At 33.8% G+C, this 14,623-nt stretch overlaps 1 protein-coding gene across 5 annotated transcripts in view; it reads right to left on the reverse strand.

Annotated features, from left to right (window-relative positions):
- Positions 1 to 14,623, reverse strand: part of ANKHD1 (ankyrin repeat and KH domain containing 1) — a 118,175-nt gene that overhangs the window by 59,353 nt on the left and 44,199 nt on the right. For 4 of the 5 annotated variants that reach the window (XM_045794491.2, XM_045794492.2, XM_087862210.1 and 1 more), the window contains exons 8-10: positions 10,327 to 10,564; positions 9,903 to 10,094; positions 5,961 to 6,070 (exon numbers count right to left, since the gene is read on the reverse strand). In XM_045794491.2, the coding sequence (XP_045650447.2) occupies positions 5,961 to 6,070; positions 9,903 to 10,094; positions 10,327 to 10,564 (540 nt within the window). The remainder of the gene's footprint in view (positions 1 to 5,960; positions 6,071 to 9,902; positions 10,095 to 10,326; positions 10,565 to 14,623) is intronic. The other variant, XM_045794493.2, reaches the window with a different exon arrangement.

The following is a 14,623-nucleotide window of genomic DNA, read 5'->3' on the forward strand; positions in this document are numbered from 1 at the left end:
CCTGAGATCAAGACCTGAGCTGAGATCAAGAGTTGAATGTTTAAAAAAAAAAAAAAAAAAAGAGTCGAATGCTTAACTGACTGAGCTACCCAGGCACCCCAGGGATAAATAACTTTTATCTATTAAGACAACCTATAAAATATTTTATGACAAGTTAAATACGCTAACTATTAATTATAATCAACACCCAAAATAATGTTTGGGGTAATTAAAATACATCTAATATATACAAATATTTTAAGAGAATAATTTATATAATACTTAGCACCATTATTAGTAATGATGGTTTATAATCTTAAAAATTCATTTTCTTTAAGATCTCATAGGACTTTACACATTCTTGGACTAACAAAACACTCAAGATCATCCGGTCCATCTGATACCTTCAAACAGACAATTCTCTTGTTCTTCAGAAATCACAAAATTAGATTTCTTTTTTTTTTTTTCAAAGATTTTATTTATTTATTTGACAGAGAGAGAGACAGCCAGCAAGAGAGGGAACACAAGCAGGCTCCCAGCAGAGCAGGGAGCCTGACGCGGGGCTTGATTCCAGGACCCTGGGATCACGCCCTGAGCTGAAGGCAGACGCTTAATAACTGAGCCACCCAGGCGCCCCACAAAATTAAATTTCTTAAGTCAGGTAGTTAAATATCATCTGGTCTAAACCCCTCATAAAAAAAGGAAAAGGGGGGGGCGCCTGGGTGGCACAGCGGTTAAGCGTCTGCCTTCGGCTCAGGGCGTGATCCCGGCGTTGTGGGATCGAGCCCCACATCAGGCTCCTCCGCTATGAGCCTGCTTCTTCCTCTCCCACTCCCCCTGCTTGTGTTCCTTCTCTTGCTGGCTGTCTCTGTCTCTGTAGAATAAATAAATAAATAAATCTTAAAAAAAAAAAAAAAAAGGAAAAGGGGGGTGCCTGGGTGGCACAGTCATTAAGCGTCTGCCTTTGGCTCAGAGCGTGATCCCAGCGTTGTGGGATCGAGCCCCACATCAGGCTCCTCCGCTAGGAGCCTGCTTCTTCCTCTCCCACTCTTCCTGCTTGTGTTCCCTCTCTCGCTGGCTGTCTCTGTTAAATAAATAAATAAAATCTTAAAAAAAAAAAAAAAAAAGGAAAAGGAAGAGGAGAAGGTGAGGAAAAGAAGGAAGAGAAACAAAGAAGCCTAGGGAATTTAAGTGATTTGCCCAAGGATACCCAGCAGAACCAAAGAAAGAATATTTACATGTCCTGATAAAGTAGCTCAGAAAATAATACTAAATTTCATTTTACAGATGGGGAGATTGACGCAAATGTTTGCTTATTGTATTAATCAGTGATTTGACGGCTATACTGAACATTAGATGTCCTGTCTAATGTTCCATAGCAATAGTTCTTTTTAAACAACTAAGTGTAGCATTTGCCACTCATTAGACTTCCATTCAGATATAGGATTATAGGATATCTTCCATAAGCATTTCTTCCTGTAATAAGTTCTACCTTCAAACAGTAATGCTGGCCTATAAAATGTTAAGTTGGGTCACTAAATCTCTCTATATGAACACAACCTGAATGTACTTACATTCCCTAATACCTACGGTAGTTGTTTATCATAGGAAGTACTCCTTGGGTTTGGAACTTACTGATCAGTTATACTATGATACACCTCTTCTAGCAATGAAAGGCCAAGGAGCTGGAGACTTATTAAACTGATTTATATATCACTTTCTCCCATTTCAAATTCAGCTGTGCTGGCAAATACATGTGAAGGCAATTGTACAGATGACAATTATTTCTTCTATCTTAGCAAATGTACCAAAGTTTTAATACTGAAATTAACATGTCATGATGAAAAGAGTAAGATTCTATCATCTTCACAAATGGTTTATAAAACATAAACATCAAATCAAAACACCTCTGACATGTTAGTCAACACAAAGTCAAAATTAAAAGCAAGCAAGAGAAAAAAAAGCAGAGTTTTACAATCAAATCAAACTGCTGAATAGTTAACAATTCAAATTCTCCACCTTGAACTTGAAAAGTAATAGTAATAAGAAGACTGTGGTAAAAGAAATCAGGCCATAAGTATTTTAGCTAAAGCTAGCTAGCTACAGAGACGAGAACAAGTATGAAATACTAAAACTTTGCCTTCTGGTCTAAAGCCCAGTTAATTGTGGGAAATAGCCTAGAGTAATAAAGAACACCAGAGTAGGGTCTAAAAGAGTATAGGAGTTAGTCAATTTCAGTTATGAAATAGTGTTATTAATAATTTCTGATCAGAGTTCAGTAACAAATGTGTGAAGATACAAATGATATGAAATTTCCTTTTCAGAGAAATAAGATTAAGTAGTTTCCAAAGGGAGTTTTTTTTTTAATTTCTTTTAGATTTTAAGTAAGGCTAATGAATTTTAATACAAATTTTCTTACGATGGGTTTACATCATATACTTATTATCGTATCCAATACTAAAAACAAACCTGGGCCCAAAACAAAGATGCTATGCTGAGAAAGAAAACACATAAAGGAATAATCTTTATTTCAATATACAATAATTCCCATTGCTGTGGTAATAAGAGATGCAAACATCAGGAAGATATGAATCAGGGGATCTGCTCAAGGTTTTCTACTCATGGAGTAGTTAAAATGATTCTGCACGCTAAACAGAGAATTTTCAAAAAATTCTGGAATTAATGGACAATTTTTAATTTTTTTATTTTCAAAAAGAACATTTTAAGTGGCCTATTTAAGGATACTAATCAAGTCCAGAAGTTTTAAATAGATTATTCAAATTTATTCAATTATTAAAAAGTTAGACAAACTACATATCAATCCACAACCTCTAAATATGATAGTGTGTCATTTTTATTAGAAGTATCTATATATAATTTTATTTTAAAATATTTTTAAAACTAGAAAAAGTGACATTTTAAATAACTAACTTTCAAATTAGAACAAGCACATATTTTGAGGATCTACCTGAAAATGCTCAAGGATGCCATCGGTTCTAGCTGAGAATTTTTTAAAAGCAATCAATAAGAAAATTTCTAGATTTTCCTTAAAACTAAGTCCTCGTTTATACCTACTATACATTTAGAATGAAAAGCTGTAAAAGTTTTCAGTTTCATGTCAGGTAACAATACAAGAAAACCAAATTGTTGCATTAAAAGTTTTTTAAACCAAATTAATATCCTAATTGATTCTGGTACAAAATATTTTAAAGAATGAGAAACAATAGCTTTTAAGCTCCTTTTTATAAACTATAATACCAAAACCTTGAACTGGGGCCAAAGTTAGGCTCTAAAATCTAACAAAGCATAGGGGCTGGTTCAGACTGTGTTCCAAAGGTTGACTTGTACATCCTCATTTAAACTGAAGGTAAAAATAATTCCCCCCAAAACGAAGGTTCTCAGCCACCCGCACATAAAAAAATTCATTTAACTTAAACAACTAACAAATACAAGTATCAGAACACACCAATGGGATACCAGGGATAGAATGGGAGTGGAGAGTCTTCTATCTGCAAAGCAATGGAGGAAATTAGTACAGCCCAAAACAGATACTAGGAAGTGGCAGCAAAGAATGGAGGATAAGAAAGATGCTACCGCCTTGTAAGGTCCAGCTAGTAAAAATTATCAGTCATTTTTTTCTCAGGATTCGGATTGATCTGCCTGCTTTACTCACTTCTTTTTTTTTTTTTTTTTTTTTTTTTAAAGATTTTATTTATTTATTTGACAGAGACAGCCAGCGAGAGAGGGAGCACAGCAGGGGGAGTGGGAGAGGAAGAAGCAGGCTCCCAGTGGAGGAGCCCGATATGGGACTCGATCCCGGAACGCCGGGATCACGCCCTGAGCCGAAGGCAGACGCTTTAACGACTGCGCTACCCAGGCGCCCCTGCTTTACTCACTTCTTATCTTTGATTATATCTTGTTTCCCCCAGTGGCTTACATAGTAAAGCCTGAAATCACAAAGTTTACTTGTAGGTTTTAAATACCAAACTTACTGTACTTTCCCATACTTGCCACATTTTACATAAAGAACGAGTACTGCTTTTTATTGCAGGAAAAGAACTAATATTAAAATTGAAATGTCTCTCCACAGATAGCAAAAGCATGGAACAAGCAATAAATTTTAAAGTTAAAATCAATATATGAAGTTATTCAAAAGAAAAAAAAGCTATCCACATGAAGTTACTAAATCTAACAGTATTTATAACAGTGAAAAACATAAAGCAAGTGAAAAGTTCAAGAGTAAATGAATGATTATGGTTCATCAACTTAATGGAAGAGGTATAAATATAGAGACTATGTAGCAACATGGAAAAGATTATGATAGAACGCACAGTGGAAAAATAGAAAACAACTATGTTACACGACGGTTGTAATTACGCATAAATATGAATGCGAAGATAGATTGCAAAATGGAGTAAACAATTACATTAGAATAACAAATATTAACCTTAATTAAGATATATATTTATCTGAGCCACTTTTAAATCATACATTTGGAATGTAAAATAGTATGATAAATTCAAATCTCTCTATCTGTTCACTTAATGTAATTCTCCTGAGGAACTCTAATCACACTCTATTTATGTAATTCCAGAAAACTACAAAACTAAAACATTTAAAAATATTTCATAATAGATTTTTAACTTGAAATCAGCAAGGTTTTGTTATATATTAGATTCTCAAAATCTTTGCTATAAATTAGATTCTTTTGATTAGTCAGAATCAGTAAGGCTTTGCTATATATTAGATTCTATTTAACAGATAGTTCCTCTTTTTACTATTTAATATTTTCAGAATAATTCTCAACAGATTAAGAAAATGACTTTGCCATAGAAAAATGGAAAGAAGAATCAGATAAGAATTCAGAGGTTAAGACTATTAAACTTTGCATATAGCTTTTATGCTATATCCCATTTATTTCAAATGATGAAATACTTCAATTCTTAATTTTTATGGATGACCCAAAGCAAGTCTAAAAAAGGAAAGAAGGCAGAAGGTTAAGATCTACTTAACATTTCATTCTGCATAATTTTCAAGCAAAAAAAGTACACCTCTCAGAAATTCTAACTGATGGGGCAGATGCTGACTGATGAGAATGAATCCTATTGTTATCATTATAATATTTAGTATCAGTAGAAATAATGATAAACAGCATAATCACACTATACATTTATGTTAACCAGTAATTATTTTCCAACAATGTTTTCAGGTATCTGTGGGAATGTCTGATACTTGAAATGGTTTAAAAGGCAGCATTTGCACAGTTTTTCTAAATAACTTTACTATATCCGTTCTCTATGATATTTATAGCTGTGCACGACTCACATAGATTTTTGAGAAATATGTAAGAAAATTTGGAGACAAACTCTAGAGAGCAATTTAAAGTACCCTCACAAAATAAAAATTAGTCAAAGCACACATTTCATCAAGAAACATGAACCTTTAAAGTGGAAAGCTATTTAATTCCCCACAGTTGTAAAGATTATTACACATATGAACCTGCCATCTAATTTGAAATTTTGAAAAGCCAAAATAGAAAACACTAAGAGAAGAAGAATGGAATGCTGTAATACTGTTATCGGGAAGAGGACAGCAGCTGTTTCCAAAAGTCAAACTAATTAAAGAAACAAAAGAAATCAAAGTGATTTGATAGGTTATTCTATTCTATAAATATATCATTGAAATTATGATATGTCTAATAAAGAGCAGTTTAAAAAGTTCAGGAATGTCAAATGGACTAGGATGAGTGGAAGAAACCAATTAATAGTTTTACCTAGGAAAGAAACTGTATGCCCTATTAAAAACTAAGTACTTTCATATATATTTAATGAATGCAACAACTACAATAACTTTTTAAAAGTTATTTTACACAAAGTATGCAAACTATTGATCTCCTTTACAACTGTTCTCTAAATGTTAAAAATAAATGAAGGAATATCAACATTCACAAAAAATAAAAATAAAAAATAAAAATATCTTACTAAATCGGCCCCTGCTTGAAGTAAAACATCTGCAACATCTGTATGTCCATTTTCGCAAGCATAGGTTAAGGCTGTGTCTCCTGTTGCTGTTGTAGCATGAACATTAGCACCTAGGAAGCAAAAAACCCAAACATTTACTTTGTAAACTGTAAAATTATATTAAATAGTCCAATTCTGAAATTTGATGAAACTGATGAATTCAAATATTAGAATACTATAAAGTATTTTAACTATCCTATTTTTCTTTTATACATTTAGGCACACAGAAAGGAACTCTACTAGGGGTGCCTGGGTGGCTCAGTCAGTTAAGCGTCTGCCTTCAGCTCAGGTCATGATGCCAGGAGTCCCAGAATCGAGCCCCACATCAGGCTCCCTGCTCAGTAGGGAGTCTGCTTCTCCCTCTGACCTTCCCCCATCTCGTGCTCTTTCTCTCACTCGCTCAAATAAATAAAATCTTAAAAAAAAAGAAGAAAGGAAATATACCAAATTATTTCATAGAGTCCAAAGGGGGGGGAGATGCAAAAACAAAAAACATCAAAGAGTTCTCAAGAATCATATTAGTGGTACTGCAGGTTTGTAGTCTGAGATAGTTATATGGATACCTTAAAATCAAATGAGTAAATGAGTAATCCTTTGGTGAAAAGTGAAATTTTTGGCACAATTGAGAGAAAACACAGAAGACTGTTAAAGTTAAGTAAAAACCCTATGGTTCTGAATTGGAAGTACTGACCTGAACTCATGATGTATTTCATCCATAAGAAAAATAAATAATTTCTAACTCTGACAAACCAAAAACTACTAGAGACAATGATAGACCAAGCAGAAATGGTCTCTAGCTTACACTGTGGTCTCTACATAGTATTTTCTGCTAAATGGAACTAGGGCTTCTTAGAAAACTAATTGGTTCCAAGACTGGGGAAGAATCTATATAAGATGTGCCTGAAATAACTTGCCCTATCAGAAAGCAAGGGAACTATGAGAGACTATGGCGAGGTCACAAACAAAGGACTTCGGAGCTAACCTTATTGACCAAGGATAATCAAATTGTCCCACCTTTTAACAGTTTTTGCTTCTAAAAGAATGAGAACTGCGATGGAGTAAAAACCATCATAAAATTCAAAAGTTCAAATGATGTTCAAATAAAAAACAAAACAACACTTCATTGGTCACCTCTGAAGGATGCTAGGGGATCACCTTATTATTTTGTTAACTGGTAAATAAAAGGGGGAAAAAATCAAACTGCCATTCTCATATGATTTATATCTAAGGGCAACCAAATAGGTGATGAAGGGAAATCTCTCTTTATAGATATATTCCAGCTAATAAAGAAGGAAGGAATAACAAAATTGAGACTATCACCACTTTGTAATTCCTAATGAATTAATGGATCTATTGATCATTTATGGATTAATGATCATTTACGGCTAATAATATCACAAAAAGACAGATAATCAGACATTTATTGCCTCCTGAAGGAAGTATACAAATACTACCTATGAAGCAGTCTAGTAAAAAAAACAAACAAAAAAACCACATCATATGCAAATTCTGATCAAGTCTCTAGATCTAACTACTACTTTATAGGAAATCCAAGAGACAGAAAAACAAGTAAAGTAAAATCATGGAGATGCAACTAGCAAAATTCAGTGTGGAAAACCTAAAGGATAAACATTCCATTTCTTCAATCAAAGCTTGCAAGGAAATAGAAAGATGGAAGGGGAGCCCACAGACAAAAGAGACTTAAGAGACAATGATCAACAGTTGTTGTATAAATCTTATTTGAACCTTGATTCAAAAAGTCATTAAACACACCCATACATATTTGTAAGAAAAATATGAAAACTGCTTAGACATTTAATAATAGTAAGGAATTATTATTTTAAAAATTTTAGGTAGGAAAATGATATTGTAGTTATTTTTTAAAGATTATCTCGAATATAAATTTAAAAATGTGTCTATAAATATATATGGTGGCAGATGTTAACTAACTAGACTTAAGTGTGGTGATCATTTCACAATATATACAAATACCAAATCATTAGGTTGTATACCTGAAACTCATATGTTACATGTATCAATTATATCTCAATAAAAAATAATTATATAAAAATAAATGGGGGATATGGGAGAAGTATAGATGAAATGAGACAGGCCATAAATTAAAAAATGGATAAAGGTGTGTGATGGTTTCTTAGGGTTCATTAAACTATTTTCTACATTTGAAAAAATGCCATAACAAAAAGGTTCTTGAATTTTTAAAAATGGTACAGGCAATATATTAAAAAACCTATTGAGGTTTTTTTTGTTTGTTTGTTTGTTTTTTTTTTTTTTTTAGTGCTACACTCTAAGAAGAACTTCGGGTAAATTAAGCACACTCTAAACTGGAAAAAAAAATTTTACAGATAGAGATCATATGAAAAAGTGATTCTCAAATCCCTGAGATAGTTCTGGAAACTATGTACTTCAAATTAGCATTAAGTAGCTAAATGAGACTCCATGGTGGTACAACAGAAAAAAAGATGTCTGGAGTTCTAAGTATGAACATTAGCTCTGTCACTTATTAGCTTGGTTGCCTTAGGGTAACATGATTGTGTATTGTTTCCATATCTATAAGAATGTGTTTAATATTTCTTACTATACAGGGACCAGTGGTAATTAACAGAGATAACATAAGAGCTGAGCAGAATGTCTTAGTATTCAATAATTTATTAAACATTTATTCCTTCTCTTAAAAGCCTCTTACAACAGCAAGACTTTATGTAGAGGGATATGGGAAGACTATGGAAAGATAACCACTGGGAGAGGACTCCCGAAGGGGACAAAGATAGTCGCTGAAAATGATGGAGGCACAATGACTGAATAATGCATATATTAACTGCAGTGATTAATAATATCTGAGTCAGGGGACAGTATGTATGACTGGTCTATGCTTTTGTTCAAAAACTACACAAACATCTGAACCATTAACAGTCCTAAGAAATTATTTCAATAATAATTCAAAGTAAAAATTGAGGCTGGGCTATAATGAAATTAATGTTAATAGTAAAAGCTTCAAAATGATGAATAAATTTTTGCTAAATATTTTATTTTCCTTTACATATTAATTTCTTCATATATCAAGTTTTAAACAATATGTCAGACATGGATAAAAAGAAAAATTTTATATTATTCCTAAAATATATATAAAGGTATATGTCTATCTGGGACAGTTTTTTTCTGGTATATTCTATATTCTTTTTTTTTTTTTTTTTTAAGATTTTCATTTATTTATTTGTCAGAGAGAGCTAGAGAGTATGAGCACAAGCAGGGGGAGCAGCAGGCAGAGGGAGCAGTAGGCTCCCTGCTGAGCAAGGAGCCTGATGCAAGACTTGATCTCAGGACCCTGGGATCATGACCTGAGCCAAAGGCAGATGCTTAACCGACTGAGCCACCCAGGTGTCCCTCTGATATATTCTTATTTTATGCTATAAAACTACAAATATTTTATGCAAAACTACTTCTTTCTATTACTTACCAACGCATAAAGCACAAATTATTTTAAAACTAAGTACTTCTGCCAAAAACTAAATTCCTACTTGCTCTTTTTTTCTTTTTTTCTCTTAAGACTTAAAAATGTCAAGAAATGAACAGGCTTAAAAGTATCAAACTCTATAACGTCATCTCCACTTCCACTTATTAACAGAGACTAAGAGGAACTAAATTCTCCCTTCCAGAAGCCAAAAACTATTCAAAGGAGAAGGTCAATGAGAGAGCTATGGTCATGAAGCAAACATTAATAACAATAAGAAAATGTTTTAAAAATTACATTTTTAGAGATTTAGGAGCCTAAGAAGAGCAGTCAAATTGTGGAGCTGGCTTTCAACTTTTGTAGATATGAAAAAGTTAAGGTTAATTGATAAAGTTATGAAAGCAATATAAAAGTCTTTTTCTAAATCCACATACCAGCAGCCAATAAATATTTAACCAACTCGAGGTGTCCCTCCTGTGAAGCCTCCATCAGAGGTGTGGAGCAGCCAAGTTCTATATCAGCCCCTGCCTTAATCAAGAAGTCTGCAACTTCAGAAAATCCTCCACAGCAAGCCAAGGTCAGAGCAGTTTCTTGGGTTTCTTCCGTCTGGGCATTTATATTTGCTCCTGAGAGGAAAGCATAAAAATTGATAAACCAGATGCAACACTTCTGATAAAAATATTGTTCTAAATTGTGTTCAACATCTCTCCCTCCTTCTGGGATTCCTCTTAGGGTACTCATCATTTATTTTCTCATCAATGCAAAAAAATATTTTTGTTGTTGTAAACTTCACTGACACTCGACACAAAATATCCAAAGGAAATTTATTTTTTAATTAAAGAAGTAAAACTACTTTACCTTGTGCTAAGAGCAGAGCCACCATCTCTTCATGTCCTTCCCGAGCAGCTTCCATCAAGGGAGTATATCCTTCATCATTAACTTCTTCTAGATTTGCCCCCCTTTCAATAAGTAGAGCTGCCAATTCAACATGTCCGCCACAGGCAGCTAGCGTTAACGGAGACTCGAATGAATCTGCGGGCATGTTCACCTGAGCACCACTATCCAAAAGCAAACGTGCCACCTCTACGTGTCCATCCTGCAGATTTTTAGAAGTAAAGCAAGAAGGAAGGAATTTTTGTTGTTGGTTTGAGATTTTTAAATTGCGAGAGATTGAGGAAAGATGGAAAGAAAGAAAAGGAGATGCACCTTAGATACATACATATTATCATGCCCATCTGAGAAACCTGAGCTGTCTTATCAAAAACTCCATTAAAATTACTTTACCTTACTTCTGAGCAAACCCAAAATTTTCCACAAGAATCAGACTTATGACATATATTAACAATTCCAAATAATTTCAAGTTTTCACATTCTACGAAGTTCAAAAAACTATTAAATCCATGTACAACAGTACCTCAAAATAATTACTATTTATACTACTGGCAAGCCAAATATAACTATACCCTCAAACCTAGATGTCATATTTAAGTGTAAAAACTGTATTAGATCTGTTTAAGAAACAAAGACTTGACAAAAAATAACAACAAATTCTATGAAGTCATTACCACTTGGGATTATGTCACCAAGGAAAACCCCTGTTGGCTGACAGTACCCTATATTTTTCTTCATCACTAGCTTGTTGCAGTGAAAGAAAGAATCTTACAAAGATGTAAAAATTAATTTGTAAATAATATTATCAGGGGTTCATCTGCATAGACAGTAAGGTAATTAATAAAACATTCTCATGGAGGGTAATTCATTCTATCCCTATCACCATATTCTTTCTTAGTTTCAAATTCTTTTTTCTTTTAAATTTTATTTATTTATTTGAGAGACAGAGTGTGAGCAAGAGAACACAAGCAGGGGGAACAGCAGAGGGAGAGGGAGAAGCAGACTTCCCACTGAGCATGGAGTCCGTTGTGAGGCTCAATTTCAGGACCTTGAGATCATGACCCGAGCCGAAGGAAGCCACTTAACTGACTGAGCCACCCAGGCACACCTTTAGTTTCAAATTCTTTACTTCAAAAAAAAATTTTTTTTTAATTTTTATTTATGTGACAGAGAGACAGCCAGCGAGAGAGGGAACACAGCAGGAGAGTGAGAGAGGAAGAAGCAGGCTCCCAGCGGAGGAGCCTGATGTGGGACTCGATTCCGAAACGCCGGGATCACGCCCTGAGCCGAAGGCAGACGCTTTAACGACTGCGCTACCCAGGCGCCCCTGCTTTAACGACTGCGCTACCCAGGCGCCCCTTTACTTCAAAATTTTATATAGGCCTTAACTCTTGTTGTAGCATATAAAGTCAAATGCTGTGTTGTTCTGTATTTCAAAAAGGGCCAAAACAGTGCTAATTAAAGGTAAAGACTAAGTATAAAAATAAGGTTTTATAAGGTTGGGCAATTCTTTTATTAAAGAATTAATTAAAGAAACCTTAATTAAATGTTAGATTTCAGTATCCATCACAAGTTTCATTATATTTAATTAAATGACTAGCCCAGCTTTAATCACTTTGACATGATGTCAAAAACAAATGACTTGGCATTAAAATTTCAGTTTTACTGAAACTGAAATAAAATTCTAGCTTTACTATTAAACACTAATACTTCAAATATATGTAAAATAAAGTATATTTTAACCAAATTACTGTATTAAGTTATTTGGTGTTTGAAATACATTTCTAATTGAAAAGAAAACACAAGATTTAAGTATTCACAGATCAAGGAACTACTGCCATGCATAGCTCCTCTAGGCTCCCAATGTTTTGTGTGAATTTACTTCAATTTCTTTATTGATTCTGCTACCATATCTTGAGTACCTATATTAAGACAGAAAATATACTAAGCACTTTTTGCTTTAATAAAAAATATTAATTTTGTCAAAGGAAAAAATAAAGGAGTAAAAACAGAATAATCCAATCTTAAAGGTCCAATACAATACTTAGAATTTTTTAAAGTTCTAAAGACTAGTCACTTGCTGGTACTGGACTCACTCTTTTATAATAAACAACGGTAAAATTTGGGAAAAAGAGATAAAGCAACTGGAGGCATTGAACAGCAACCAACCTAAGGCTAAGCACCAAAAAAAGGCAACACATAAGATGAACCCTACATTCACTCCAGCTTTCTCTCTTTAGGCATCTTCCAAACCATGGTCTAAGGAAACTGAGGCTAAACAAAGAGTGAAAAGAAAACAAATATCTGAACACAAAGCAGCCAATATAGTTAGGACTTGAAGAATATGGGCAGGATACCTGAGAAAAAGAAAATACAGAGTAAGCTCAAAATCTATATAAAATTATCTTCAGATACTTGGGCAACTCCTGAGTTGAACACACCAAGGATGACACTCCAGGAGGCTAGCAAAGAATGGCTGCTGAAGTTTGGAGACCTTGGGAGTTCAGACTCAGACAGAATAGAAAGACCAATGGTGAACATGTAGGCTTTCAAATGAGATGGTAGAGAGCCATACCTAAGAAGTATCCAAAGATCAAGGAGCAAGGAAGTAGAAATATAAGAATAAAGCTGAAATGAAGCTTCAGTATGATCAGAATGATTCACTGGTGGGGCGCCTGGGTGGCACAGCAGTTAAGCGTCTGCCTTCGGCTCAGGGCGTGATCCTGGCGTTATGGGATCGAGCCCCACATCAGGCTCTTCCGCTATGAGCCTGCTTCTTCCTCTCCCACTCCCCCTGCTTGTGTTCCCTCTCTCTCTGGCTATCTCTATCTCTGTCGAATAAATAAATAAAATATTAAAAAAAAAAAAAAAGAATGATTCACTGGTAATTTAACTGCCTGCTAGAACAAAACATAACAATTTTACAAGAAGGACAGGATAATCAAGATTCTTGAAAAGGGATCATCCACAGCATATGGCTTACAACTAAAAATACCAGACATATTAAAAGGCAGGAAAATGTGGTGATTTTTAAGATACACAATAACCAATAAAAGCAGACCTAGAACTAAATCAAATATAAGAGATGGAAGAAAAGGATTATTAATGATATATTAAAGAAAATAAAGGGGGAAAAATGAATAAAAAATACATTTCAACATATTCAGAATCAGAATATAAGATCATATCAATAATTATATTTAAATGTAAATTGTATAACCAAACCAATTAAAAAACAAAGACTGAAAGAGTAGATTACAAAACATGACCTAAAAATATGCTGTCTGCAAAAAACTCACTTCAGTATAACCACATAGGCATATCAAACATATCAAAGATTGAAAGGAAAGGATAAAAACATTTATCAGGAAAACAATCACTGGAAAACAAGAGTAGCTATATTAATATCAGGAGCTATGTTAACAAAAGATACCTCAAAACAAAGATTACCAAAGAGAAATGTCACATAACGATAAAAGGGTCAATCACGAAGAAGACACAGTAGAATGTATAGGTACCAAACAACAGAGCTCCAGCGTGTGAAAAAAATAAAAAGCAACTAAGAGAAGAAGTACACAAATCCACAAGTACAGCTGAAGATTTTAACACAACTCTCTCAATAATTGTTAGGAAAACTAGACAGAAAATCAGAAAGAATGTAGAATTCTACAGTCAATCAAGAGGATTTAATTGACATTTACAGAACACTCTACCACAACCAGCAGATTATACATTCTCCACAAATGCACAGGGACTATATGTCCATATCTTGACTATAAAACAAACTTCAAAAATTTTAAAGAACTGAAATCATATAGAATGTATTCTCTGACCCCAATGGAACCAAACTAGATATCATTAACAGAAAGAGCACAGGAAAATCTTCAAATGTTTGGAAACTAAACACACATCAAAATAACCTATGGGTCAAAGAGGAAGTCTCAAGTGAAATTTTAAAAAAATACATGGAACTGAATGAAAATGAAATATAATATATACAAAATTTTTAAGGCAGATGCTTACCCAACTGAGCCACCCAGGTGCCCCCAACATAACAAAATTTGTAAGACACAGGTAAAGTAGTACTGAGAGGGAAATTGATAGCAGTGCATACAATTAGAAGAGAGAAAAATCAATTATCTAAGCTCACATTTCAAAAGCTTAGAAAAAGAAGAAAAAAACACACCTAAAGGAGAAGGAAGGAAATTCTAAAGAACAGAGTAGAATTATCATACCCAATGGTGAAAAACTGAAAGCTTTCCCC

The sequence above is a fragment of the Ursus americanus genome, chromosome 5 (assembly GCF_024610735.1).
Source record: "Ursus americanus isolate L20-20 chromosome 5, mUrsAme1.1.p, whole genome shotgun sequence".
NCBI lineage: Eukaryota > Metazoa > Chordata > Mammalia > Carnivora > Ursidae > Ursus > Ursus americanus.